A 24,808-nucleotide genomic window follows, 5' to 3' on the forward strand; every position below is an offset into this window, starting at 1 on the left:
TCTGGGTGGAGTCGTCCAGTACCTAGCAGAAGCCCAACGGAGAGGTCAGAGCCGGTCACCAGCCGTCTGTAGACAATCAGGGATATTGTTGTGGGACACAGAGAAGACAAACACACAAACCCCAACGTGACACCGAGGTCGCCGGGTGAGGACTCTGGTCTCGGGGTCCCCGCACGCGGTGGCCTTTCCTATTTCCGGGGGAGTAGAGGCTGTCGACCAGGAGAAGAGACCCGCACGGTGGCACCTCCGCTCTGGGCAGGGGCTTCGGTTTCCTCAACTGTGTCCCCGCAGGGTTGGACTTGACGATCTCTTAAAGAATCTCTTCCAGCTTTCCTGCGCCGTAATTCTAAACCTCTCTCCAGTGTTGTGAGGCTGGTAACCAGGACGTTTGCTTTGGAGGAAACTCTGAGCTTGAGACGAGGTGGAGGCTTTGCTGGGGGCCGAGAGTGGGATGTCAGTGCTTCAGCGGGGTTGCAGGTGCAACCCTCCGCCCTCTGACGATAATGCGGGCGGGACAGGAGTTTGAAGACAGCCCGTAGAACGACTGAACCACTGAACACAGAAACAGATGCCATGATTCCCAGCATAAGTTATGAGATGGATGAGTCAAACTGAGAGAGCTAAATTTAGGGTTTCTAAGGTCCCCTCCCCCCCTCGGTGTCAGAAGTTTCCATTCGACTACACGGAGGAGAAAAATGCTGATGCAGGCAGTGTTTGGTTTCCCCAGGACTGGGACATCCAACACATCTGAATGAAAATAGCTGCAAGGGGGTGGGGTGCCTGGGTGGCTCAGTCTGTTGAGCTTCTGACTCTTGATCTCAGCTCAGGCCGGGAGCTCACGGTCGTGGGATCGAACCCTGCGTAGGGCTCTGCACTGAGTGTGGAGCCTGCTGGGGATTCTCTCTCTCTCTCTCTCTCTGCCCCTCCTCTGCTCATTCTCTCTCTGTGTCTCCCTCCCTCCCTCAAAATAAATAGCTGCAAGGCCCACCCACCAGCAGGACCAGGTACGAAAGGTGGCAGGGTCCTTGGGTCCCAAGAATAAGGTGGTGCCACCCACCAGAAGATGGACGAAACTGACAGGGCCTCAGAAGGATATAATGGCTGGCATCTGGGTGCCAGTGCTCTGGGGACTTTCACCACTGGGGCCATCGCGGGAAGGCCAAGCTGAAGTGAGCAGTGATCCAGGGTGAGGTCCTAGGAGCACGGAGCCAGAGAATGAAGGAAAAGCAGGCCACACACCAGGATACCAGGAGGCACCGTGTCACCAGGGGGGGGGGGGTGACAGCAGAGCTAGGCTAGCAGAGCAGGGTTGTCGTGGATCGTCAACCCAGAGCAGGCGGAGGCAGAACAAGACCTGTCCTACAGGTCACGGATGATCATCATGGAATTCTCACCTTGGAGTTGCTTCCATGCACAAATTGTCAGCAACCGCTAGAGTGGGCCCGCTTTGAAGCAGCCGCTGTGCCCATCCCTGTGAGCCTGTGAGCCGCGACGAGCTTCTCTTCGCCTGCCCCGGTTGACACGCTTAGCCTCTCCATAGTCATGCCGTTCCCGCCTCCGGGCAGCAACCACGCGGCAGGCTGCGTATCGTGGGTCAGATGCCCCTGCAGGTAGGAGGGTGGGTCGCAGTTCCCGGGTCCGTCTGTTCTCAAGGGCAACGATCAGTTTAAGGAAGAGGCAGCACACCGATCGCGTGGCTGTGAGTTCAGGCCTCCTGAAAATCACGCGTACTTGCGATGTGCAGAACGATTTGTTGACATTGAAAGAGGACTCTTCTAGTTTGGGAAGAGTGGCGCCAGGAGGGTGAATGATCATTCTGTGAGCCGCGTGCCAGCACCCGAGCCGCGACGACTCAAGCGCTAGCCAAGCAGCTGTGACTTGCTCAGCTCTCTACCGTGTCCACGGGGAGTGATAGATGCCACGTTGGCTTCTAGGAACCGCCATGTTGATGGCAGAGGGGCTGGAGCACGACCACGTGAAACCGAGAGTCCATGATGTATGAGTACACGTGAAGGAACGCTGTGGTTGTTCAGAAACAAAAGGGCAGGGAAGGAATAAGGACAATAAGAAAATAACAAGAAACTTGGCTTTTTTGCCTATCAGTTTGGCCAAGATTGAGGGGGGAAATGTTCTCATGCTATGGGCAAGTTGGCAAGAATGTAAGGAAATGAAGACTTAAAAAAAATTTTTTTTAGTGTTCACGTATTTTTGAGAGAGAGAGAGAGAGACAGAATGTGAGTGGGGAAGGGGCAGAGAGAGAGGGAGACACAGAATCCGAAGCAGGCTCCAGGCTCCGAACGGTCAGCCCAGAGCCCCGACGCGGGGCTCGAACCCATGAACCGCGAGATCACGACCTGAGCTGAAGTCAGACGCTTCCCTGACTCAGCCATCCAGGTGTCCTAGAAATGAATACTTTTATCCACTCCCAGATCCAGCGTTTTGGGGGACAACTCATATGTGTCAAAATTCTTAGTACTCCTACTTCCTGAACAATTCTAACCCTAAGATTTGTCCTAAGTAGTTAACAGGACAGGTGCACCAAGGTGTGAGTTCAGGGATGCTCATCACAGCATTTTATAAAAGAGTGGAAAATTGTGAGCAAATTGAATGGAATCTGCTTGAAGAAATCACGGTGACTTCATCCACGATGAATGCTATACAGTCTTTTAACAATGTGCTGTAGTCTACCGCACTGACCTAGAAGGATGTGGGAAAAAGTAGCTGACGATGTTGTACGGATAGTGTAGATATTTATATCTATAAAAAAGGAATTACATTTCCATATCTGCGTGTTTTCATAGGTACAGAAATGGGAATACAAAGGTTTTCACCAAAGTGTAAACAGTGGTTTTCCTCTGGGGGGGGGGTGATTTGGGGAGAACTGTATTTTCTGATTTATAATTTTTCAGTATTTTTGGAGTTCTTGAATAATGAGCATGTATCCGTTTCATACTCAGAAAAAGAATCAGGCTACAAAAAAGTAAAACAATGGCCAATGTTTCAGTTACTGCACATGTTAAGAACCCAAGGAAATTAAAAAAATCTGAAAAAACTGAAGAGAACTTTACAGTCGAGATGACCATGATTCTTAACAGCTCAAAGTAATTTTTCAATTAGGACAGATTCCATTTATGTATGTATCATTCTGGCTCGCAAACTCAGTGGGTAATAACCTATATCCCAGCTGAAACAAAAAGTTTCAACCCAAAATAGATATGGTTATAAACCCATCAAAAGTGATAACTTTCAAAAGACCCCAGGAATTCAAAAAAGTAAGACAAAGGAAAAATGTATAAAATCTACTTAGCTTTTAGAAAAAAAAAAAAAAAAAAGAAATCAAATGACTGCAAAAATACCAGCTCCAAAAATACCAAAAAAGCTTCACCAGGAGAAAATAGAAAGCAAAGATTGGCATATGGATGTCAAAAATCCAGTGTCAGAGAGGTTTTGAAAACTGGTTGTGCGTCACCAATTATGTATATCCAAAATCAGTGTGACAGACACTCCCTTCCAAGAGCAATGGCAAGGTTTTTTAATGCCCTAAAAGTCTCTTTTCGGTGACTGATTATGTAGTAGCCAGAATATGAGATTTTTAAATTCGGTTCATCATCGGTGACCAAATTCTAATGTAGGAGGAAGAAAAGAAAGAAAGAGAGCTGTATCTGATCCTTTGTGTCAGTTCCCATTTCAGAGGTGTCTTCTACATGAATGTCTTTTCTTCTCATCTCCAGAAAAAGCACAAAGAAGAAACTACAGCGATGGCCAGGTTGACAGAATCCATGAGTGAGTAACTGGAAATTTCTTCTTTATTTTTGGTTTTAAATGGAAAACCACAAAGTCACACAAAACCCCCATTGCTTTGTGATTATCTGTCTTTCTCGTCCATTCTTGTGATCACCGAGGTCTATTTCACGTAGACGGGATTGTGTTGCTGTTACAAGGTGCTTTACTTGAAAGTCGTCTTGTGTGGGACTGAACTCTGTGCTGAAATTGTTACCCCAGTATGGGGTTTTGTTTGTAGGTCTGTGTTGCGGATCGGGACCCACCATAATTCCAATCTCGCTTTTCGGAGGTTTAGGTACAGTCAGCTCACGTTTTATGGGCAGATATTCCATAGGCTGGATCATCATCTAAAGAGAAGAAAGAAAGAATGGCTTGTCGTTGTTAAACCTTTCCGGTGTGCTTCCGAATTTTCAGATTCGAGGATTTAAAACTGGGGTGTTTGATGCGGAAGTAACTGGTAATGATTCAGGTTTGGAACAGATCAGTGGTATCAGGCTCTAAGCTCGTAAGTTAGATAAACGGGACACACGAAGCACTTTTAAGAGGAAAGAGGGATTAATTATAATACCTCCTCCTGCAAAATGAGACATGTGGCTTTGTACGTTGAAGTTTAAATATTAAAGACCGCGTGGATATGAAATAAACAGACAATGCGGGGTTTTTTTCCCCCTTTGGAAATATGCATTGTCCTGGTGATAGAATTCATACCTCAAGTTACAAGGGAAGGTTGCAGACACTTCTCCATCATCATTCGGGCCATGAACACCTTATTAAATTCGATCTGCGTTAATCTTGCCCACATTTATCTTGGCCCCTGCTTTCTCCTTCGACTATTCCTAAATCATGAGACTATTAAAATATGTGTCTTTCTGTAGCATAGTCAATGAATCCTCATCCCCCAAAGTCTACCCCCTCCTGGAAAAAAAATGATGGTAAAGTGTTCTTTACATTGAATTTTTTAATTCTGGACCCCAAATCCCTAATTTCCTGATTTCCTTTATCTCGAACGCATGCCAATTTCACCATGCAAATGATGACTCCAAGGGGGGACCGCACAGCCACCCCCAGCATTTACACGCCTCTCTTACACTCATTTCTGTATCATCCCTGCCCTGTCTCTGCCTCACCCGTCTTTCTGACAGTAGTCTTGCAGACTGGAACATTGCAAAGCATTTGCTCCTTGGTTTGAAAGACCCCAAATTGGTTCTCTGCAAGGGAGAGGAGCTAAGTCACAGAATGCACTCTTCTCAGACCTAGAAGGAAAGAGTGAGGTGGCCAGTACCGTCACAAAACTGACGAACCTATGTGGTCAAAATATGCAGGGACCGTGGACAGCACCAGCTGATTCACGATCCACAGCACGTTTGCAGATTTCGTTCTAATCTCTAACTCCAAAGTCACCAGCACAAAAGACCCGTAGATTCTCTGAATGCTGGAAGGATCGATGGCCTGGAACCCAGCATCATTATCAACAAAATGGAGTCTTGAGCGTGGGGGCAAATTGAACTGGATGGTGTTGTGTGTGAGTTGTGATGCTAATAGTTTTTATAATTAGTTCCGTGTTAGAAATTGATACTCTAGTTCAGTGAATTTTTTAACTAGTCTAACTGAATCGTAAATAAAACATTAAGGGTGCTATACGAGTCAATATTTTCGACACGGTCACAATTTCTGATAAAGGTGTTTTAATTTTTCTATCTCTGTGGGATAAATAAGAGCCCCCCACTGGACTGCTGATTTGTGGGGCTTCGGTCTCCGGGTTACCTCTGCAATAATTTTAATGACTTTGATCTATGAATCCACTGGCTTAAGAGAAGTCTGTAAAAATTGAATTCCAAACCCTTGGGGCAGATGAAAGGGTATTGCCATTCTTCTATGAAAACGATTACATGGATATGTTCAACACACAAGGAAATTTAAAGAGTGAGAACAGATCTTGGAATCGCACCCAACAGTCCAGTTGCCTGAGCCTTATAGAGGTAAAGAACACTACTATAAAAAATGCAGAATTCTTGTAGGCACTCGCTATGAAAGTTAATCATGCAGTCCACACTAATAAACATTTCATCAAAACTAAACTCAGGAATAATGTTGTACACAGCTATACATCGATTCTACATAGGAAATCTACAAGGAAATAAATACATAATTATGTAGGGAGATTCTATCCGTAGGCTAAGCAAAGAATTAGCATACAATTACTACACAATGCATTTGATGGGAACATCAAATCCATGGCCACTGGGGAAAAGGGACATAAACAGAACCACAAATGCCCAGGACACAATGCACTGAATGGTTTTTCAGAGTCAGTAAACACTTTGCTTGTTAAACTGCCAAGCGAAAACCATCTGGTTAGGAGAACATCTCTGTGTTGAACCAGAATGGAATTGCAATTCTCCTGTCACCATACGGGTCCAAATGTGATCAATGGATATGCAAATACTGTAATGAAGATAGGTAACTTCTTCATCTTCCAGAGCAGGGAGAAGGAATATATTTTTCCGGGGGCTATTAATTGCCACCTCAAAAAAGCCTATGCGGTGTCCCAATTTTTTTACAAAAAAGGGCAAACAGAAGACACAAAAATGGTAGCAGTTTTTTTTTTTTTAATTTTTAATTTATTTTTGAGAGACAGGCAGAGACAGAGCGTGAGCGGGGGAGGGGCAGAGAGAGAGAGGGAGACACAGGATCCAAAGCAGGCTCCAGGCTCCGAGCCGTCAGCACAGAGCCTGACAAGGGGCTCGAACCCACAAACCGTGAGATCATGACCTGAGCCGAAGTCGGCCGCTTAACCGACTGAGCCACCCGGGCGCCCCATATTAGCAGATTTTTAAATGTTTAATTAAAAGAAACTTTATGTGATAAAAGTGAGATGACTTTTCAAAACATGTTTATGTCGCACGGTTGAAACGAGGAGGGACACGAAAAGGAAAAAGAAAAATAGAGAAAGGAGAAAAAACTCAGCTGTGGAGGAAGAGGTAGACCGCGAAAGTTCACATGAGAAAAATACCCGGGAAAAAAAATACATATGAAAAGAGACCCAGAAGAAAGGTACAAAATCACAAGGAGCAGAAGAGAACAAGTAGGCAGAAAGGAAAGGAGGCACGGAGAGGTGTTCACAGACGGTCTAAACTTAGGAAACTGCACACTGGCGTTAACCAGCTGTGGACTTTCAACCCTTCAAAGGCTATTGATTTTTTTTACCACTGCCTGTTGACATTTTAATCTGTGTCTGCACCTTGGAAACGGATATACTCATATTTACACCACCAGAAGCCCAGTTCCAAATGGTGCAAAACAAAACCCACATTGGAAGAGATCACTCTGAGCTTGCGCCTCGGGTACCAGCCCTTTACTACCCCAGCCACTAAGTGAAATCAAGCTGAAAGGCTGACCCGGGGGGGGGACTGCCAACCTTGTCTATAAATCGGCATATGGTGACCCAGCCGAGGAAATCCCATCCCGCATCGCGCTGTCATTGGAGATGACGTTGGGGAGGGCAGGGTCTGCCCTAGCCGCTGGAATCTAAGTCAGACAGTGACAGATTGGAGGTGTCCAAAGGCGTGCAAATGACCTGGGGGCTCTGGGATCATGGTGCGTCTGCGCTACCTTGGTAGGCTGTGCTTCTGTAGATTCCTGTAGATAATTCACTTCCCGGGCAATGCGTGTTGGTGCATCTTCCCCACACCTCGAGCTCCAGGGCACGTGTCAAATATAGCAGGGGGTGGAGAGCCGTACGACCTGGGTCCGTGAATAATGTGGATTATAACCAAATATCCGTCTTGCGCACCGTGATGGGGGTTACAGGGCGGAACGGGTAGGGACGCTGGCCCCGACGCCTCCTCCAGGACGCAGGGCCCCTTTCCAAAGCCCCCCACCCAGCACCCCGCTGGCGTCACACTTCTGCCTCCTTCCCCACAGCGCCGCGCGTCTTCGGTCGTCACCGCGGTGGCAAATGGTGCACGAGGCCGGCCGCAGCTCGCTCCAAATGCTGGCAGGGGTTGACCTTCTCGGCTTCCGGCTGCCACCTGCCCAGCGTCTCTCGGGCACACGTGCCCTGAGCGTTCCCTCTGCCAGCCACGGGATCCCTTCCGGTCCTTCCCCAGGAGCCTTTCTGCCAGGCCGCAAGGCCAACCCCGGCCGCCCTGCTGTGTCTGCGGGGCACACCTGCACAGGAAAGAGGAGTGCCGCTCGTTGTTATTCCCAAAGACACAGCTGAACGTCAGCTGCGCCCCCAAGCATTCCAGGACGGTTCCTTCCCAGCTCGGCGCAGAGGACGAGGGGGCCGTGTGGTTCCCCCCACCGCCCATAACCAGAGCCGGGGGCCTGTTCTGTGGGTGCTTGGAGGTCTCGGCCGTCCGCATCAACGCAGAGGGGATCCCTCCGGGATGCAAGACGCCGCCCAAAGTCAGCCTAGATTGGAAACCGTTTAGTGTCAGAAGAAATGAAGGGGGAGAAGCAGCTACAATCCGTGCACATTGAATCAGCCCCGTGCAAATGCAGTGGCTTCTTTAATCATTTCTTCCCTCCGCGTGGACACGCTGTCCTAACCCTGGCGTCGTGTTAAGGCGGGGGAAGGCGGGAAAACAGGGTCCCTGGCCGCACCGAGCGCGGCGTTCTGGGGAGGCAGGGGACACCAGCCGCTGTGCAGAGTCGGGCCCTGGCAGAGGCTGCCGGACAAGCGTGCAGCCTGGGGACGGATGGCCCGCAAAGCTCTCCTTCCACGGACTTGCAGCGCGCATGCGCATCGTAAAGGCACCCAAAGGGTGTGGGGGGTGCCACCAGGCGGCCGATGGGAATGTGAGTGTCAGGCACCCAGCACCCGGCACAGGGACGGACAGAGGTGTGAGGACAGAGGTGTGAGGGAAGAGCAAAGTGCTGATGTGGGCTCGGCGAGGAGCCCGGGTGACAAGACAGCAGATGGCTGGGCACGTGGGCACGAGTCAGATGGTCAAAGGACTAGGGCGCAGCTCAGGGGTCTCCCAGGGGCGAGGGGGTGAGGGGCGGCACTCTGAGCAGAGGCAGACGGGAGCTGGGGCCGCCGTCGAGGATGGACCTGAGTGTGTGAAAGAGGCCGTGACCGGGGACGTGACCGACAGGAGGAGGAAGGATGTGCGCACGCTACCCAGGCTCTGCGCTTCGGGAAGGAAACTGGCGGAAGCTTCCACCAGCCCCCCCGCCGGGCCAGGAACGCCAACAGGAGAAAGAGTGATTTGAGGCAATGATGTGATGGGTTCAGATTTGAAGGTACTGAGTCAAGGGAATGCTTCGGTTGGTCAGGGTCCCCTTTGTAGGAAAAGTGTCCCCTCCTCTCGCAGGTGCAAATGGGGCGGCTGTGAAAGTGTCGGGAGAGGCCAGGTCATGCTCTGCTAACAAAACATTTCTGCCACTTCGCCCACACACTGGCACACATTGACACAGCCACACGTGCCCACGTGCGTGTTAATGTCTCCTTCAGGCCACGTGTCCACACTGGCCGGCCACGGCTGGGCTCACCTGGAGGGCCCATCTCCACCGCTGCGAGAGAACACGGCAAATCGTCGCGGCACCTTAACATTCCACCCAGAAGGGACACGTGTCACTTCTGCTCTCGTTGTCTTAGCCACACGTCAACGCCGTGCCCAACTTCCAACATGGAAAGCGGTGCTTGGAAGGAGGGCGGAAGGCCAGCTCTAACCCAACACAGAGGGATTGGAACCTGAGGGGACAGGGAGACCGCTCACTTCTGAGCAATGGCAGGGGACACCGTAGGTCACCCCCGTCACCCCTAGGTCAGGGGATGGAAGGAGGCGGCCCCTTAGAGCTACTCGGGAAACGGGATGGCTGCTAGAGATTCCTTCCGAGGCCTAGAAGAGAAACAAAGATCCTGAAGAAATACCTAAGGAAAGGAAACCAGGTGGGAACAAGCAAGACAAAGAGAATTCCAGGAAGCAGGTATCAGCATTCGCCTTGAGGGTCTCTTTGTCCCTCAGCCCGAGGGTTCCTGAGACCGGGAGAATGGAAGCAGGATCCCCTTTTACGTTCCATCCCCGGGCCTGTCCTGCTTGCTGGGATATTGTGAGCCACTTAACCCCTGGGGAAGGTGCCCGCCCTCCCAGACACAGGGTGTCTGTGCCCCAGGCTGGGCCCCCTTGGGCAGGGTGTTAGGAGAACACAGCACACCCTGCAGCCCCCTCCCCGGCGGGCAAGGACCAGAGCCACAGGTCCAAGCACACACTTGCAGGCCTTGACCTCTCAGCTGGACTGAGAGCTGGGGGCCGTGCGGGACAGTTGAGGCAGGGCAGAGCTATTCTTGGTCTGAAGTCACCAGGGTGCTCAATCCGGGCCCACCGGGGAGCGCGTTTTCAAACATACCTTCTCCCTTCCAATAAAACTCAGACACTTTAAACGCTGAGATCCGTGCCGCAAGGTCACGCCCACACGGGAAGGCACAGCATCATCTCACGAGTGACCAACTTAAAGTCCAGCTCATTGCTCTTGACTACTCCGTCCTGCCATTACACGGTCTGTATCAGGCTGCATTACCTCCTCCTCTAAATGAGCTCCTCGGCGAAAGCCATTCAGGGAATTAAAGGGTCCCTCTGATAGGAAGTTTCAGGTCTCCCGGAAGCCCCCAGGGCTCTGCCGCGTTCAGCCCTCCCTGGCTGCCCTGCCCTCTCTTCTCATCTGCCTTCCCCCTTGGCGGAGGGTGTTTGTCCTTGGGCCCGCCTGGTCTCCCTTCTGCCTCCCGTCCAGTGGCTCCCCACCCGCCTTCCTTTCTCATCTCCCAGCCCCCCATGTGGATGGGGAGCCGGCCCGACCCCCTCCCGCAGGTGCACGGACCCCGATGAGCTACAGGGCTGGGTGCAGGCCAGCATTCAGACTGACAGAAGCACCCTTTGCCTTATTAAGCAGCTCTGACAGGTGCTTCTGGGGATAGGTTCTGGAAGCCCTGCCTAGAGGCCGGTTCTCTCATTCTCCCTGGACCCCGGGAGCTAGATCATATCCCTAAACCAGCTCACCCGCTCACGCCCACCGGATTGGCTTTGCCGTCTTGCCTAGTAACTCAGGACCCATGCAGCCTCCTTTCTGCATATTCATTCCTGGCTGCCCTGGGGGACGAGGGGAGGGAGCACAAGGGTGGCCGCTGAGAGGGGGACCAGCTCAGAGGGGCAGCGAAACGGAGATCTATCCAGAAGGTCCCACTGCACATATGGTCCCCTGGCAATACATCATTTCAGTCCCACCACCCGGCAGAAAAGCTTCCTTTGATCCAAAGCCGAAGACAGTCAGCAGGTGCTTCCCTGTCTGTGTGCCTCCAAAAAGCTGTTATCTTTTTTTTTTTTTTTTTTTTTTCCACTATGAGGCACGCGCTTGTCCTTACTGGAAAGCATCTTTCAAATTCAAGGATAATTGCTCTCCAGTTGAGATCAGGGGCGTGTTCAGTGGAATCAGAGCTCTCAGCTCTGAGGCCGAAGGGCCTGTAATGGACTCTAATCCTCATTCCGCTCGGTGGCCTGAGCCTCGTCCCCGTGAAGGTAGGCTCGTCATCCCGCCTGGTCGCCCCGCCTCACCCTGCCCATCCCTCAAGGCAGGACCGTTGCTCCTGTGATTTCCATCTGCCTCGCACCGCCCAGCCTCCCTCCAGCAGTCGGCTCCTCCCTCGCCATCCCCAGAAGAGCCTGTCCCGGAACAGCTTGTAATTCAAAGGATTTCACTGGTAGAAACACACAACAGTGTTCAAAACGGCAAAGTGAGTAAATTTCAACATAGGGTGCCTGATATTTGTATAATTGATTACTGATCTTGGTGCCAGTGGAGATGGGGCTAGACCCGTTTTCTCAAGCTCATTTCTGTCCAAGATCTCGGAGATCGCTTTGACCCCCACCTTCTGACCCGTGTCAGACTTGGTCACGGAGAAACTCTTCTGATATCTGCACTTTCCCTCTGGAACCCGGAGGATTGAGGTCGGGGTTTCTCAACTTGGGCACCATTCGCCTTTGGAGCTGGGTAATTCTGAGTTGGGAAGTTTTGTGCACGGGAGGATGTCTAAGAGCACCCTTGACCTCAAGTCACCAGATGCTGATAGCGCCTGCCCCGCCTTATGACAACCAGTCTTCAGACATTACTTCATTTGCCTTGGGGAGCAAAGTCCCCGACTGCTGAGAGGTTGGGAATCACTGTTCTAGATCCAAGCGGGAAGAAAGCGAAACAGACCCCAGTGGCTCATTCGGCAGCAATGGTGGGATTGGCCAGTCGACTGCAGAACTCTCCTGAGGCTTCCGTCCGCAATGTCTACCCACACCACCGCTTCCCACCAATACATGCTTCGTGCAGGAATGGTCAGCCTGAATGTCCCCCGGCGGCCACCTCGGGAGTCTGTCTGCCTAGGCTGCCATGACTTTAGGGACAACCAAGTCATTTGTATTTCTGTTTTATTGATGATGCAGTTGAAGTTCAGAAAGAGGAAGTGATTTTTCCACTAGTGTTCAAGAGGAGAGCTGGAAGGACCACAGGACTGGTAGAAACAGGAGAAGTGGAAAGCGGGCTGAGGGGAGGGGAGGCGGAGACCCCGGCTCCTCTAGAGTCTGCCGGGACTGTTGTTCTTTCCAAACAGCAGTTTTTAGGACCTCCCCACTGGCTCTCTCAATAATAATTTTTCTCACTCGTTTTGCCTTTCCAAGCCACTGACGGTGAAAGCCCAGCTCTGGGGCAGCCACGTCCTCTCCAACCTTCTTCGCTATTTCCTTTTGTTCCCATCTCAGGGGGCACCCGTGTCATTGGCATTTCACTGGAGGGGCTTCCTCTCTTGTTTGGGAGCAAGGGGATCTTGGACCTCCCTCAGTTTCCACTCCTTTGACACGAGGCGATCACACACAGGGCGGATGTTCGAGGAGTGGGTCACCATGGTACCAGCCCAGCTTGGCAACGTGGAGGCAGCTGCCAGAGCCAGGCTGCTGTCACCATCCACTGTGGCCACAATCAGCCAAAACTCTGTCTCTATCCCGTCCCCCAACCCACACATGCCCCAGCAACGGGCTGTGCTCCTCAGCCAGTGGGGTGTCCAGGTGACTCCCCAGAGCGATGGAAGAGCCATGGTTCCCGATCAAGACCCAAGTGTAGAGCCACCTGTCCAAGCTGGGGACCCAGATCCCAGAGGGAATGGGAAACACGCCCACCCCTTGCCTTTGCTCCAGCCCAAAGTAAAAAAGTAAACAAATACATTTTTAAACTCTCTTCCCTCACACTTCCTCCCTCGCCTCCCTCCTCCCACACGCTGCCACCCCGTCTCACTGTCCCTCCCCTCCCTCCTCCCACACGCTGCCACCTGGCTCCAAGAGTCTGCTCCAGCCTCCCACCACCTGCCACCGGCTCCTGATCCTTCCCTCCTCCTCCCCCCACGCCCATTCCTCCCCCTCTCCCCACATCAACTGCTCTGCGAACCACAGGTTTCATCAGGAAAGACTGAGGGGGGGCGAGGGGGAAATCAGAGGCTGCGTCCCCCACGGTGGGGTCACCCCGAGGCAGGCCGTGGGGCTGGAGGGTAAGACAGATGCCCAACCCGGCACCCAAGGGTGAGCACGCAAGTGTGGGCAACCCCGAGTAAGAGAATGCGGGCATGTGCGCGTTTAAGAAGCCTGGGATAAGGCACCGGGGACACGAGTGAGCAGGTGGTTGGAAAGAAGCAGTGGAGAATACTGAAATCTACCGACTCCAGCTCGGGACACAGCACCGGAAGTGGGGAGGGGACGCTGTCCCGGTGGAGCGCACAGTGTTTTCTCACACCTGGACAAATGTGATCTCCTGGGCAGGGAAACTTGTTTTACCTTGTGCCTCCCTCTTTGTCTCATTGATATTCCCAGTGAAGGGAACGCACCAGCTTCCTTGCTGGGCTGCTGCTGCCCACCCCCCCCTGCCCCCCCCCGCCCCCGCCCCCCCCCGCCCCCCCCCCCCCCCCCCCCCCCCCCCCCCGCCTCCTGTCCTCTCCCAGCCCCTTCTCCCTCCTGTCGACAAGCTGGGACAGCCCTGGGGCTCACCACTTCCCACTGCCTCCCTGAATTTGTCTGGGGAGGGGAGGCAGGCAAGGGAAACACCTGCCTTCTGGCGCGGAGGAAGTCTAAAATCAGGTGGAGGTGCGTGGCACCTCGTGGGAGAGAGTTACTTCCCAGACTCACCAAGTCTGGCTTCGCCAAGAGGAAAGAGCTAAAGGGATCAGCGGTAAAAACATCGCTGCCTACGTTTGTCGCAGGCTTTTCTGCCTTGATTTAATCTCCCTCACAAGCTATTAAATTTCAGGCCCAAAGGCTTTAAAAGGAGGGAGGCATCTTGATTTTAAATATTGACCCAGAGAATTGCTTTGCAGCCCAGAGGTGCCTTCATCAAGGTTTCTACACAATTAGCAAAACCTCCCTGATATGCGTGGGGAGGCCAGTGTGGTCCTAGGGAGAGGTCTGTGTCACTGTGGTCCTTAGCACCGCGGGCGTCCCACGGCCCCACCCCCTCGCTGGAAGCCCACCAGCAAATGAACCATCCCTCTCTGCAACTGAGAATAACAACCGCCCAGCGCCGTTTTGATAACGTACATAAAACGATGTATATGCATATACGAGCTAACGTGTATATTTGTGTACATAAATATAGGTAAACAATTGTATTTCGGTATGAATTCACATGCATAAGCTAACAGGTACCTTGAACGTTTATATAGAGAGAGAATATATAATCTTATACTGAAAGCTAACCTAGAAAGCATTTGGCACAGCAGTTGTCCCGTGAGACTTGCTCTTATCCTCACACCTTGTTTTACTTACTCTTCTCGAGCTATTAGAAGAATATTCATATTGTCGGGGTACCTGGGTGGCTCAGTCAGTTACGTAGCGGCTCTTGATTTCGGCTCAGGTCATGATCTCACGGTTCGCGAGCTAGAGCTCCGAGGCAGGCTCTGCTCCGACAACGGGGACACTGCTTGGGATTCTCTCTCTCCCTCTCCCCCACCCTCAAAATAAATAAATAAACATTAAAACAAAGAATATTCACGTTGTCAGGTTTCATCACCTTGTACTATATATATACAACTCTCGTAAAGATCCAAGGGTTAGGACAAGGCTCTATGATTTTATCAATTGGCATTCGGCACTAGAAATTTCTTGTTGACTGATCTGGGCCACTTGGGGGCTTTTAATATGTGGTGTTGGTTTCCTTGGTACCTTTGTTTTGACAGGTAATACGGCACCTTACACATGACCTTCCGAAAGTCTCCTTAAGGGTTTCACTGCCACATACAAGTACTCCTTTTCACCTCCATCTACAGTCACTTCCTTCCCGATATCCCCTGGCACAGATGTGATAGCGATGGGGTCTGCTGCCCCGACTCACAGCCCAGCTCACGACATTAAGAGAGAGAGAAATCGCTGTTGATTTTCTGAAGTCAAACCCAAACGAAACATCACTCCGTTCTGGGTCACTAGGGATGTTCCTTACCAGATATTTATTTAACTCAGATCACAGCTCTAGTTTCCACCTAAGTGTCCGATTTCATCAAAGAAGGGCACCCAGTGAGCTGTGTGCCCTGACCACGAAACACTCCCCTTCCCCAGATCGTTTTCTCCTCCAAGATGCTAAGCCCCTGGGCTACAGGGACATGCGCTCCTGTTTTCTAGCACACAATTTCAACAGGAGCGCTCTCTGTAAGATAGTGGGTAGGAAGAAACAAGTCTGGGGTTTTTTCCCCCCAAAATCCAGGGTGCTAGTCTAGATTGCTTTTTGTTTTTTTTTTTAATCCAGAATGCTCTCCTCCTGTATATGTTCCAAATTCTCTTTCCTTGGCTTTAGTGAAAGGAAAGGTGTCAGACGCATCTCTAAGACTCTCCCATGGAGATTTTCTTACCATTTTCTTTTCTTACCATTCTTTCCCGTCAGACTTCTAAATGTCACTCTGTGGCCACTGAGGAAAGAAGAAATAAGTTCTTGCATAAATCAAGACTTGTATTCTTCAAAATTACTTCACGTGATCCTTCTCTGCACCCTCTTAAAAAATAACCTGGGCTTTTTTTTTTTTAAATAAATCGAGAATGAGTCCATCACAAAGAATTAATCAAGTAATAGCGAAGGGCGTACCAGGAGGCAGCATGAGCCTGTAGGGGAGGGGAGGTGATTTATAGAACAAGGGCCCTGCCCTGAGGGCTGGCCGAAAGAATGACACAGTGCTTCGGACAACAAGACAAGAGCTCTTGTCTTGTCATAGGGAAGAAGGTGAGAAAATTCCTAAGGACTGTGGCTCACCTGCATCTGAGTTTCTTAAACCAACACACGATATCGGATGAAGTTTTATTCACCGTTCATTCCTTCTTGGAGGAACCCCTGCGTGTGTGTTGTCATTTCCCTCCGGTCTTTCCATACCGGAAAGACAAGATCATCCACAAGGATAACCCTGAATCCGCTCGCGGTGAAACAAAAAGGTGACAATTGGCACGAGCGGTGAAACAAAAAGGTGACAATTGGCACACGTCTGTGCTTGATTATCACTGACCCCAGACTTTCTCAGCACTGAAGCGGAGATTCGAAAAAGGAGAGACTCTTTCCTAGGGGTCCCAGAAGGCTTCGGGAAAGCTGGGCCCTGGAGAGTGAACGGGCTCTCCCAAGGAAAGGAAAAGGGGGCTACAGTGGTGTAGGTTAGGGGGCGGTGGAGAGCGCGGGGTTCGGATGGGGTGGGTGGTCATTCTCTTAGGAGAGAACAGCGGAGACAAAAGAGCAGAGGTGTGGATGGAGAACAATGAACGATCGGGACACATTGACTAAAGCTGGACATTTTAAGTGGGGCAATAGTAAAAGTCTAGAGCAGTGGATGGGGTCAGGGAGGCATTGAATGTCAGATAAGAAGTTTTTAAGTTATCTGACAGATCGGCGTTTTCGGACGTATATTCCTAGGGACGTTAGTCCCATGACATCTCCAGAATAAATTTTTAAAAAGTAGAGTTGATGCAGAGGGTGTTGCTGATGGAATTACTTCAGGAAGACCTTGTTCCTCCCTTTGAAATTCCCAAGGTCTACTAGTATTAAAAAAAAAAAAAAAAAAAAAAAAAAGCTTTAAGATGCCCTGGAGTAAAGAAATCTGCCTAACTTCTGCAGCCGGGTGAAAAATGGGTCTCCCAGGAGAGCCACACGCTAATCCCTGTGAATGTGACCTCGTATGGAGAAAACGTAGGGGGAGGTCTTGGCAAATGTAATCGATTTAAGAATGTGGACTTGGGTAGATTACCCTGCATTATCCAGATGGGAAATCGCATGTACCCTCCCAAGAGGAAGGCTGAGAGGGATTCGACCTCACACAGCAGCGCCGGCCGTGTGAAGACAGAACAGAGAGATTGGGAGGCACCAGCCTTAAAGATTGGGGCGATGCAGCCACAGTGGAGGCAAGGAGGCAAGGAGGCAAGGAAGAGCTTACCGAGGCCTGGGGCAGTGCTGACGCCTCGGTCTCAGGGTTTCTCAGCTCCAGAACTGCGGGAAAATACGTCTCTGTTGGTTTATGCCACTCAGGTTTGGGTAAATTGTTATGGCAGCCTCAGGAAATGAATGCAAGAGAGATGGCAATTGAATGACCGTTCTGCTTCACAATCACATTTGTTTAACAGATATATCATCGTAAAGATTATAGAGATGTTAAATGTGACATTAAGAAAAGATTGGGGGGGGGGGGGCGCCTGGGTGGCTCCGTCATTTGAGCATCCGATGTTTGATTTTAGCTCAGGTTGTGATCACAGGGTCATGGGTTCGAGCCCTGCATCAGCTACACACTGAGCATGGAGCCTGCTTGGGATTCTCTCTCCCTCTCTCTCTCTTTCTCTCTCTCTCTCTCTCTCTCTCTCTCTCTCTCTCTCTCTCTATCTCTCTCCCTCCCTCCCTCCCTCTGCCCCTCTCCTCCACTCAAGCTCTTGCTCTCTCTAGAGAAGAGAAGAGAAAAGAGAGGAGAGAGGAGAGAGGAGAGAGGAGAGAGGAAAGGAGAGGAAAGGAGAGGAAAGGAGAGGAAAGGAAAGGAAAGGAAAGGAAAGGAAAGGAAAGGAAAGGAAAGGAAAAAAGATTTGGCAGTAGGAGGTCTGGTGTATTTATCAATTGGGAATTTTGAATTTTCCTGATACTCACTGACCCTCTAAGTTAACCAGAACCAAAATAGGCACTGTTTTGTACAAAAGCCCCTTTTTGATGTCGATTCCACTAAATTAATTGGCACTGTTACATCAGGCACAGCCTACTTGTTTGTTAGAAATGGTTTGACTCTGTGGCCCCTGCACAGAGCAGCTATCCTTCGGTGAACCTAAGATGGGAAGAGGGTTTTATTATAAAAAAGACACGAATCCACGGAGATTCAGAGTTCTTTGAGAAGTCTCCCACTCACTGGTCTTTGGGAGCCAGCTCTGGCAGAGCTGTGGACCCTAACATCTAAAGAAAGGCATTTCGGGGACACCTGGGTGGCTCAGTTGGTTAAACCTCTGACTCTTGGTTTCAGCTCAGGTCATGATCTCACAGCGTCACGTGTTTGAGCCCCACTCCGTGCTGACAGTGTGGAGCCTGCTTGGGATTCTCTCTCCCTCTCTCTCCCTCTCTCTCTCTCTCTCTCTCTCTCTCACTCTGCCCCTCCCCTCCCCAATAAATAAATAAACTTTTTTTTTTTTTTTAAAAAGGGCATTTTCTTGTACAAGCATCCTCTCAGCAAAACCATGCTTTTTAACACTGGGAAGGAAAATGCAATTAAGGAGTTTCCTTGGACAGATCAAAGCAAGAACCAGTAGCCCTTTAGAGGCTGTGAGCAGCGGGTCCTGTGGGTTTTCAGAAAGGAGAGCTGCCAGTTGTAGAGGCCCCAGAGCTGGTCCGGGGATGCCGGCTGCCGAGGGGAGGGATCCAGGCACCTGGCCGTCCCCCCTGCCTTCCCAGCCACAAGAAGTAGGGGTGACCGCCACAGCGGTCTGGGGGCCACTCCCCAACCCTCAGACCATCCATAGTAAGGGACTCGTCCCCCTCCTTATGCATCTGGATTGTTCTCACAAATGCCTCTCAAAGGGCAAACCCAGGGCAACCGGTTCGTCCAGAAACAGTAGTTAGTTGTAGGTTGTACTCAGTTCAAAAGGTCTCATTTGAACCACTGTGAGTAATGCACGTTTTTGACATGTAGGTGTGACAGTTGCCTGTGCATCGATCCTCCCGTCAGTTGGAATCCTTGTATTGACTCAGAGATGAAGTCTTATCTCTGATTGCGCCTGACCTCTGCTCGCCTGACATCTGCAAACTGCTTGCGGCCGTTCTAGATTTTTAACCCAAAGTGATTACAGCAAAACTCCGCCATGCGGCATTTCCTATGTATTTGCTGTGTGTCTGCCCCTTTTAGCTGGATGAAATGGATGGTGTAGACTCTATCCATGGAGTAGAATTTTCTAGATGATTAACCCAAATCCAGTTGACCGGAATCGTCCTGTAGCTATATACAATCCATTTGGGAAAAATAAGAAAATGACGGAGAAAAAAGTATTCAACCTGTATCCCTAACAGTGTGGGCATAAATATTTGTGAAGTGGATGACTGAAAATACAGACTTTGTTTACAGGGGCGCCTGGGTGACTCAGTCGGCTCTTGATTTCAGCTCAGGTCACGATCTCATGGTTCGTGAGTTCAAGCCCCGAGTCCGGCTCTGTGCTGACAGTATGGAGCCTGCTTGGGATTCTGTCTCTTTCTCTCTCTCTCTGCCCCTCCCCCGTTTGTGCTCTCTCTTTCAAAATAAATTAAAACCTTAATAATAATAATAATAATAACCTTCTGACAGTAACTCCTGATAGGTACAGGGTTTCTTTTTGGGGTGATAAAAATGTTTTAGAACCAATGGAGGTGGTGGTTGCCCGACACTGTGAATGTATTAAATGCCACTGCATTGTTCACTTATAAATGGTGAGTTTTATGTTATATGCCTTTTGCCTCAATTTTGAAACAGTGACTTTCCATATTCCCTTCTGATGGACCAGGGACAAAACAAATCTAGCCATGTCTTCACAAAACTGTACAGCAGAAAGGTCCACGGGCTGATAAATCACTGTGGGAGAGAATCCTCTAGGCTGCGAAACCTAGTTGATAAAGCACAAGTACTTCTAGAAAACTCCATGGGCCCTGTCAGTTTATGACCTTCTCAGTTAGAGTATTCATTTCTGAGTCTGGATTGCTTGAAGCCTTTCCCATAAATACATAACCCTCAAAATGCAAAGAAGATTATGGCCTTAAATTCTCAAGACCATAGTTCTTTCTGTAAGAGAAAATGCCATTAATTGATGAAGCCACTGATGTAAATAAACCACCGGTTAATTTATTGGTGTGATGAAGCCACTGATGTAAATAAACCACCGGTTAATTTATTGGTGAGATTGGGGGTGATAAGGCAGTGGGGGTGGACAGAAGAAACAAGTTGGGGGGGGTGGCGCCTGGGTGGCTCAGTTGGTTAAGCATCTGACTTCGGCTCAGGTCACGATCTCACGGCTCATGAGCTCAAGCCCCACATCAGGCTCTGCGCTGACCGCTCAGAGCCTGGAGCCCGCTTCGGATTCTGTGTCTCCCTCTCTCTGTCTGCCCCTCCCCTGCTCGCACTCTTGTCTCTGTCTCTGTCTCTCTCTCAAAAATAAACATTAAAAAAAATTTTTTAAGAGTACTTCAAAGGCATGAGGTACTCTAAGTATCTTAAGAGTACTTCAAGGCAGGGGCGCCTGGTTGGCTCAGTCGCTTAAGCGTCCGACTTCGGCTCGGGTCACGATCTCACAGTTTGTGAGTTTGAGCCCCACATCAGGCTCTGTGCTGACAGCTCAGAGCCTGGAGCCTGCTTCGGATTCTGTGTCCCATTCTCTCCCTGCCCCTCCCCCACCTGCGCTCTGCCTCTCTCTGTCTCTCAAAAATGAATAAATGTAAAAAAAAAAGTTTTAATAAAAATTAAAAAAAAAAAAATGTCCCATTCTCTCCCTGCCCCTCCCCCACCTGCACTCTGCCTCTCCGTGTCTCTCAAAAATGAATAAATGTAAAAAAAAATTTTTAATAAAAATTAAAAAAAAAAAAAAAAAGAAGCAGCAGCAAGCTGGAACCGGAAGCTTCCAAATTTCTATGTTGAGGCAAACATTTTTTACATAAAAGTCCGAGTTGGGAAAAATGGAGTCCAAGAATAAAAATAATTAAAACTGCAGCTTGAAGATGGGCAGAACTCAGACGTCACGGTATTTTGATGTATTTTGGCAGGGATCAAGACAAATAACCAGATAAAGGATTAGGTACTTAACAACAGTGCTAGAGGGAAAGTGACACATTCGTCAGTGACAGCACAGCTGGGGCAGGAAGAACGGACATCTGGAGTGGTGATTTGTCCTGCCGTTTACGTGTGGCTGGGGGGTAATAATCAATGCATCTGGTCCTTGTCCCCGGGTCCTGGCCCAGAACTTCAAAACCACTTCAAGTTCTCTGAGTGATGAGTGTCTTTGCTCTGCTAATGAGGTGACGCCTGACGGGCCCCTAAGTCACTTGAGGATGGCGGCTGGTCACCTGAAATACCGAGCCTCACCTGGGGGAGGGAGAGGAGGCTGGAGATTGAAGTCAGTCGTGTAGCCAATGATTTAATAAAGCTCAGGGGAGCTTCTGGTTGAGGAAGACGTTGACATCCCAGGAGGGTGATGTGTCCCGACTCCCCAGGGAGGGAGCCGGGAAGTTCCCCTATGTGCTTCCTTTTTACAAAAGACTGAAATAGAGCTTTCTTGAGTTCTGTGAGTCATTCTATCAAGTTATTGAACGTGGAGGGGTCATGGGAACCCCGGAATTTATAGCCAGCAGCGTGGTCAGAAATATAGGTCAAAAAAGCAGGTGGCCTGGGGACCCCTGAAGTGTGGCTGGCCTCTGAAATAGGGCAGTGTTGTGGGCAACTGAGCCTTTAATTTGGGGGGGTCCGATGCCATTGCCAGGCGGTGAGTGGCAGAACTGAATGGCAATACATCCAGTTAGAGTGGAAACATTTTATATCATTTTTATTTCATATTTATTACATATATCATAGTTCAATTTCCCCCCTCACCAAGCAAGGTGCAAAACACCCTTAAACAGGTAAAAATTCTGGCAGTTTCGCTTGGGGAACCAACACAAGAAAAGCTACTTCAGAATTAAAGTCATTTATTTTCATTCATAATTATGAATTCTGAGATATTCCTAATGCAATTTTTGGCTCTTTTTTTGGTCAAGCAAGAGCAATATTGTTTCTACTCACATGAAATTAGAAACGGAGGTGGGTTTTTTTTTATCTTATTTTTCCTCTCATCTTTTATCCCAGGTTTTTCTGGTAGGAAAATTACTTAGAATTTAATCAATGCCTTCTTGGTAACCTGGCTTTCTTGACAGCCAAATATAAAAGATAAATGAATCAACTTTCTGCAATTTTAAAAGGCAAACCTGCATTCTTTTGGGGGCCTTTACTTATGTCAGAACCAGCAGCATAAAAATACAAGAAAGGGCCAGATTTAAGAAGTCTGACAGATTTACTAAAAAGCATAACCATATAATTTTATAGGTACAGCCGACCCTTGAACAACACAGGGTTAGGGGCGTTGACCCCCTGAGCCCCGCCCACACACAGCTGAAAATTCACATGTAACTTCTGATTCCCCCAAAACTTTACTAATAGCTTACGGTTGACCAGAAGATCTGCCGATAACACAGTCGATTCACATCTATTTTGTGTGTTATGTATGTTGTATACTGTGCTGTTACAAGGTCAGCTAGAGAGAAGAAAATGTTACTAAGAAAATCATAAGGAAAGGGGCGCCTGGGTGACTCCGTCGGTTAAGCATCCAACTTCGGCTCAGGTCACGATCACACGGTTTATGGGCTCGAGCCCCACGGCGGGCTCTGTGCTGGCCGCCGGGAGCCTGGAACCTGCCTCGGATTCTATGTCTCCCTGTCTCTCTGCCCCTCCCCCACTCATGCTCTGTCTCTGTCTCTCAAAAATAAATAAACATTAAACAAAACTTTTTAGAAGATCATAAGGAAGAGAAAATACATTTACAGCATACTGTATGTGCCTAAGTGGACCCACGCAGTTGAAATGCAGCGTTCAGTACGTTATTTAACAGGGAACATGGCTTCAAACAAGTTTTTTTTTCCCTTAAATATGTCATTTCCTTTCAAATTTGCCAAATAAATTTCAATCCCCAAACATTCTCAAACTGCAATATCTCACCGTCATCACCTTAGTAACTACTTACAATGGTTCGACTTTACGATGATGCAAAAGCAATAGAGACCCTATTTTGAATTTTGAATTTTGTTCTTTTCCTGGGGACCTATAGGCAGTCGCACCTTCTTTCGTGGGGCTGGGCAGCCCCAGCCCCGGTGGCTCCCAGGCAGCTGGCGGTCACAACAGCAAACGCCCAATACGCTAGCAAGGATTCTGCAGCCGTGCAGCCATATTCAATCAATTACATGAGACATTCAACACTTTATTATCAAACAGGCTTGATGTGAGCAGATTTTGTCCAATCGCAGGCTAATAGACTGAGCCCAGTTCAGGTGGGCTGGGAGAAGTATGCTGTTCGGTAGGATAGGTGTGTTAATGCACTTTCAACTTAAGATATTTTCAATTTACGATGACTTTGTCAGGGTGTAACCCCTGTTATAAGCCGGAGACAGGTAATGGTGGTTTTTCAATGCCAGGAATTGACACGTCTAAGCAGCCAACAAAAGAACAGCCTTCAGTTTTGAGGCAATGATGCTGTGATTTCAGTTCTAAAACCACAGACAGCTTAGCACAATTTGCTTCTCAAATGACCTCATCCTCTGTTGTTGTTTTTTTTTCCCCAGAGAAATGGTCCAGGCAAAATGTCAAATTAAAAGGTCAGATTGAAAAAAAAAAAAAGTGGAATCTTTCACAAGTTGCTGCCAAAAGGATCCAGAACAACAGAAGGAACTGTAAACAAAAAGTTAAGACAAGAACCACCACATATCCGGTTGGCCCGGGGTGGATGAGATCACTTATCTGAAAAACCGTTCAAATGTTCAGACAATTGTAATGATATGAAGAAAGCTTTAGTGTTAACGGAGAGATAAAATATACCATAAAATATACCGGTGAAACGTGGACTTCATTTTTTTAGCTCATCGAGTATCTGTTTTATCCCATCTGTTAATATTTATAAGTTACTAACAAACCTTTGAAGTCTAATATCCGGTGGTTTAACCCTCTTATCAATGGGATACATAGCAATTTTGATCCCTGTCCAAAATGCAAAAAGATTCAGTATACATTGTCTACAGCCTTAATACCCATGCTGTAGTGGGGAGAAACATAGGAGGAGGTGAGAGCAAGTTTAAAAAAAAAAAAAAGTCAGGAATATTCCTCTTGAAATCACCTCCCGTTTTTTCCAGTGAATTGAAAAATATCGTTGTGGGGAAAGAAAATAAAAAGGGGGGAAACGCATTATGACCACACGGGAGACCCAAAAGGCAACTGGAGGGTGATGGGTGGGTCTGAGCACTATGGAGAAATGATGATTTGAAATTGGCTGTGTTGTAGGTTACTGTAGAGACCTCCATGTAAGGGCACGATTGGGGGTCGTGAACGCCTCCACGGTGGCGTGGCGGGCAGAGCTCGCCCACACTTGCACTTCTGTGGAGTGAAAACACGGGATTCCCTCCTCATTCAGATGCCACTGGCTAATTAGGAGTCCCGGGGAAGGGGCCCTGCCTTCTAAGATGGCACGTTGTGTTCTATTAAGTGCCTCACCAGTCCCCGCCCGCCTTCCAGATGATGTATTCCACACCGCAGAGGCCCGAGGGATGGGGAGGCTGGTTTCCATGGAGATGTTCCGCAGCTTTGCTGGTACTCCCTACAGAAGGGAGACACTGCCCCAGTGCTCAGCGTGTGCACACGTACGAACACGCGCGCGTGCGCTCTCCTCGGCGGCACAAACTGGCTGTAGATAGCAAGACATGTGGGGTCATGAAAAGGGGCAACTGGGGTCTGCAAACTCAGGACCCGATTGGGGAG

At 49.2% G+C, this 24,808-nt stretch overlaps 1 protein-coding gene across 1 annotated transcript in view; it reads left to right on the forward strand.

Moving 5' to 3' along the window:
• KCNJ6 (potassium inwardly rectifying channel subfamily J member 6) overlaps nucleotides 1-24,808 on the forward strand; it is a 268,574-nt gene that overhangs the window by 77,083 nt on the left and 166,683 nt on the right. The window contains exon 2 of the mRNA XM_060640866.3: nucleotides 3,732-3,783. Within this exon, the coding sequence (XP_060496849.1) occupies nucleotides 3,759-3,783 (25 nt within the window). The 5' untranslated portion in view covers nucleotides 3,732-3,758. The remainder of the gene's footprint in view (nucleotides 1-3,731; nucleotides 3,784-24,808) is intronic.

This window comes from Panthera onca, chromosome C2, assembly GCF_046562875.1.
Source record: "Panthera onca isolate mPanOnc1 chromosome C2, mPanOnc1 haplotype 2, whole genome shotgun sequence".
In the NCBI taxonomy this organism is placed as follows: domain Eukaryota; kingdom Metazoa; phylum Chordata; class Mammalia; order Carnivora; family Felidae; genus Panthera; species Panthera onca.